Source organism: Bison bison, unplaced genomic scaffold, assembly GCF_000754665.1.
Source record: "Bison bison bison isolate TAMUID 2011002044 unplaced genomic scaffold, Bison_UMD1.0 scf7180017864154, whole genome shotgun sequence".
In the NCBI taxonomy this organism is placed as follows: domain Eukaryota; kingdom Metazoa; phylum Chordata; class Mammalia; order Artiodactyla; family Bovidae; genus Bison; species Bison bison.
This window is the reverse complement of record NW_011494726.1, coordinates 421,463-426,579: the sequence shown is the minus strand read 5'-3', so window position 1 is coordinate 426,579 and position 5,117 is coordinate 421,463. Positions and strand designations below refer to the sequence as shown.

General features: G+C 52.9%; 1 protein-coding gene across 1 annotated transcript in view; it reads left to right on the top strand.

Moving 5' to 3' along the window:
- The window catches only part of KCNK15 (potassium channel, subfamily K, member 15), an 11,754-nt gene that overhangs the window by 6,393 nt on the left and 244 nt on the right, over positions 1-5,117 (top strand). The window contains exons 3-4 of the mRNA XM_010841007.1: positions 2-245; positions 4,700-5,110. Coding sequence (XP_010839309.1) covers positions 2-245; positions 4,700-5,110 — 655 coding nt within the window. The remainder of the gene's footprint in view (position 1; positions 246-4,699; positions 5,111-5,117) is intronic.

The following is a 5,117-nucleotide window of genomic DNA, read 5'->3' as shown; positions in this document are numbered from 1 at the left end:
GTGCATCCTCTCCTACCTCCTGGTGGGCGCCGCCGTCTTCGACGCGCTCGAGTCCGAGGCGGAGAGCGGCCGCAAGCGGCTGCTGGCCCAGAAGCGGAGCGAGTTGCGGAGGAAGTACGGCTTCTCGGCCGAGGACTACCGCGAGCTGGAGCGCCTGGCGCTGCAAGCCGAGCCGCACCGCGCCGGCCGCCAGTGGAAGTTCGCCGGCTCCTTCTACTTCGCCATCACCGTCATCACCACCATCGGTGAGCGGCCCCCGGCGCCTCCCCCTCGGCGCTTGCTCCATCCCCAGGCACCCGCGGCGTCCCGGGGTTTCAGTCCCACCTCTGCCTCTGCCAGGCGGGGTGACTTTGGAGCAGTCATTTCAGCTCGCCGAACCTCACTTGCCTCCCTCTGTCGGATGGGCTCAGTGGTTTCCACGCAGGCCCGGCTGGGAGGAGACAGTAGGTCCCCTTTGCCAAGAGGCAGTGGCAGGGGCTGGGAGATTGATAAAGTGGAGTCGGAAGCCCAAGTGGCTGGAGTTGCTTCCTTGCCTGGGGGGCATCACGTTAGCTGTGTGACCTCAGACCAGTTGCTTAACCTCTGTGAGCCTCAGGTTTTCTCCTCTGTAAAAGAGGGGTGCTAACAGGCCCTATCTCAAGGCTGTAGTGAGACAGTTTTCATTAAGGAGATAATATATGTATAAAGTTTTAGCACAGGGCCTGACAAGTAGAAAGCACTAACAAAAAGCGGCGGGGGCGGGGGAGGGGGGGAGATTGATTTTTGTGTTATAACAAAAAAGAGAACGGGCGCTTAATCTGTCTTAGTCCCTGCAATATGGCCAGTGCCTAGCTTGTAGTAGACACTCAATAAATATTTGTTAAAGGAATGACTGATTACCACCAGCTTTGGACCTCACCCTCGGGGATTCAGAGCACTTTCTCTGCAGCATCTGGACCGCCAACCGTTGCCATGGCTACCGACTGGTTGGTACCTGCGGAGCCCAAGCCTGGGGAAGCAGAAAAGAAGTGGAGCAGGCTCTCGGGGCTCCATCCACCACCCCAGGCTGGCTGTGGAGGTCCCAGTGTCTCTTTGGGCCTGGACCACCACCCTGGAAACCAGTGCTGCGGAGAAAGTTCCTCCATAATGCTCTTGCAAGTCAGTGTGAGTTTGTGGGTTTAGTGGTGGAGTTGAAAGCCTACATTCCGAAATTACATAGGCCAGAGTTCCGGTTTTCATCTCTGTTGCCTCCTGCCTTCTCTGGCAATTGATTGTACCTCTCTGAGCCCCGGTTTCCTCAACTACAAAGTGCAACTGTTGCTATCTTACTGAGTGATTGCCAGGTTTAAGTGAGGTCAAGCAGGTTAAATGCATAGCACAAGTCCTGAGGCTAAGTAGGGACTGTTAATTAGCAATAATGACAATTCATTATTTGCCAACTGTGGGCCCAGCTCCTATTCAGCCCTTTTGACCCCTCCTGTCAGCCTGGGCACCCCTGCTTCTCTCTCTTGGCTCAGCCTAAGACCCTCCCTGTCTCTGCACCCAGGGTGTGGGACCCTGTTCACCTCCTCTGCCCTCCCCCACATTTCGGAGGCCTCCCAGCTGGATGTGGCCTCCACTTCTGACTGCTGCATCTGACCTGCACCTGGGATGGGGAGGGAGTAGGGACCAGGGTGTGGAGAGCGACTGAGGAAATAGCAGTTTTACCGCTTTCTGCCACCTGGGGGCGCCAGTATGGTTGTGTGAGCCAGGCTGCAAAAGCTAGCCTTGCAGAGCCAGACGACAGAACCCAGGGGCTGAGCTCTGCAGGAACAGCAAAGAGCCACTGAGAAGCTATGGAGGATAGTGGTTAACAGCTCAACCCTGTGACCTTTGGGCAGCTTTCTCCCTCTGAGCCTAGTGTCCTTATCTGTAAGATGGGGATAATAATCTCATACAGTCATTGAGACGATTAAATAAAATAATCCATGTAGAGTACCTAGCATGCCTAGTTATTATCATTATTCATTTTCCTGTCTGTCAAAACCAGACAAATGGCTGGAAACAGCACTGCCTGGCCTTTTATTCTTAAAGACGCTCCTCCGTCTCACACTCTGTACCTCCTTCAATCTGGTTTGAGTATTATTATTACTGATTATTTAAACTTTCATCGAGCTCCTAGTCTGTGCAGGGCACTGGTGATCAGGGACGTGAGAAATGACTAGTTTGGTCTCTGGCCTCAAGGACCTCACCGTTTAGTGGCAGCAGGGTCCCTGCCCCGCAGATAGATAGAGGCAGACTAATAGAGCCATGAAGTAGAAACATGAAGTGGAGTCATAGATCTTTAAATATATATATATATATATGTATCTAGTGTTGATATTTCAAATGTTATATATGCACACACTTCACACGGTACAAAAGGTATAGGATGAAAGGAAGTCTCCCTTTCTCCGCATCCGTCAACCTATAAATTCCCTTCTCTGGATCAAATGCAGTTATGTTTTTTGAGTATCCTTCCAAGTATCTTCTCTGCCTATATATTCCTTTACAACACACACAGGTAGCTCAGTTGGTAAGGAATCCATCTACAATGCAGGAGACCCCAGTTCTATTCCTGGGTCAGGAAGAGCCGCTGGAGAAGGGATAGGCTGCCCACTCCAGTACTCTTGGGCTTCCCTGGTGGTTCAGCTGGTAAAGAATCTGCCTGCAATGCGGGAGACCTGGGTTCGATCCCTGGCCTGGGAAGATCCCCTAGAGAAGGGAAGATCCCCACCCACTCCAGTATTCTGCCTGGGGAATTCCATGGACTGTATAGAGTCCATGGGTTGCAAAGTCAGCCACGACTGAGCTACTTGTACTTTTATACATGATAGAGGCATTGTGTTATACATGCCTTTTTGTCTCTTGCTTTTTTCACTTCGTATATTCTGGTGATTTCTTTACATCAGTCCCTGAAGAACTGTGTCCTCTTTTTCATGGCTGATTAGCAGGGCTCCTCCACCCTGGCACTGTTGACATTTTGGACTGGCTATTCTGGTGGGCTTCCTTGGTAACTCAGTGGTAAAGAATTCACCTGCCAAGGCAGGAGTCGCAGGTTTGATCCCTGGATCAGGAAGATCCCCTGGAGAAGGAAGTGGCAACCCACCCCAGTATTCTTGCCTGGAGAATTCCATGGACAGAGGAGCCTGGTGGGCTACAGTCCATGGACCCCAACAGTTGGACACGACTGAGCGACTAAACAACAAATGCCGATTGTGGGGACTGTCCCATGCATCAGAGAATGTTAAACAGGACCCTGGCCTGCACCCACCAGATGCCAGCAGCACCCACCACCTCCCAGGTGTGACAACCGAACCTGTCTCCAGACATTGCCAACTGTCCCCTCAGGGGCTAAATGGCCCTCAGTTGGAACCACAACCATCATTGGATGGCACCATAGCTGTTTTCACCAGGCTCTTTCTGATGAACATTTAAGCTGCTTCTTATTTTTGCTGTCACCAACACTGTGGCAACGACAACTCCCATGCACACATCACTTTGCACGTGTGAGTATTTTAGAGGACTGCTTTCCTCACTGAGGAACAGCACAGGCCAAAGGTGTATTTATCGTTTGGCAGATGGGGACAATTTGCTGGAAGAGGCATATTCTACTGGGGAAGGGACACATGACTTTTCCTGGGTTATGGGGCCCTTTGAGAATACCATGAAAGCTTCCACTTTCCAGGACCTTGGGTCCTGGAAGAGATACACATCCACCAATCCCACAATGACTGTTCCGGACAATCATTCATTGTTCCTTGTGCCGGACTCAAGGCAGCCCACTCATGTTTGCGTTCCCTACACATTTAGGGGATCAGTGAGGGACTCCACCAGACTGAAATAGGTGTTTCATGAGAGTCTGGCTTGGCACAGGAACTGGGAACGGCTACCTGGGTGTGGGCAGGGGGAAAGTCCACTGGGGGGAGGGGAAGCATGAGAAAAGGACAGGCTGGCAGAAACGGCATGTGAGGCTGCAGGGAGAGGGGGTTCAGGTCACGGCGTTGCCTGAGAGCGCGGACTGTACCCTGAGGATACTGGGGAGCCACAACAGATTTTTTTTTTCTATCAAGGGCACAATTTACAGATTCAAATTCATTCTTTTTCAGTGTACACCTGTACAGGTTTTGCCAAAAGAAAACCTGTCGTGTAACTGCAGCCATGATTTCAAGGCAGAACATTGCTAGCCCTCCCCAAAATTCCATCGTGCCTGTTTGTAGTTAGTTCACTCGCTTCTCTCACCTCCAAGGACTGGCAACCACAGGTCTGTTCGCTGATCCTAGTTTTGCCACAGAAGTTGTGCCAGTTACCCTACAGAATGTCATTGAAATGGAACCCAGCAATATATAGCTTTTTGAGCTTGGCTCCTTTCACTCAGCATAAAACATTTGAGATCCATCTTCTGTTGCTGAGGAAACAGCAGTTCCTTCCTTCCTGTGGCGGAAAAGAATCAGTCCGTTGTATGGATGTACCACAGGTTGTTTATCCATTCCCCAGGAGAAGGGTATTTTAGGTTGTTTACAACTTGGGCCGATTATGGGTAGCCACAGAAGGTTTTAAAGCCGGGGGAATGACCTAGTTCGAACCAGCATTTCAACATGCTCTGCGGGCTCTGGAGGATGGGGACAGAGACCCGGCAGGAAGAAGGCCTGTGTGTGAGGAGACGGACGCTCGTCAGCCTCCCCCTTCCTTCCTCCTCCAGGGTACGGCCACGCCGCGCCGGGCACGGACTCGGGCAAGGTCTTCTGCATGTTCTACGCGCTCCTGGGCATCCCCCTGACCCTGGTCACCTTCCAGAGCCTCGGCGAGCGGCTGAACGCGCTGGTGCGGCGCCTCCTGCTGGCGGCCAAGCGCTGCCTGGGCCTGCGGCGGCCGCGCGTGTCCCCCGAGAACATGGCGGTGGCCGGGCTGCTGGTGTGCGCGGGCACCCTGGCCCTCGGGGCCGCCGCCTTCGCGCACTTCGAGGGCTGGACCTTCTTCCACGCCTACTACTACTGCTTCATCACGCTCACCACCATCGGCTTCGGCGACTTTGTGGCGCTGCAGAACGACGAGGCGCTGCAGAGAAAGCCGCCCTACGTGGCCTTCAGCTTCATCACGCTCACCACCATCGGCTTCGG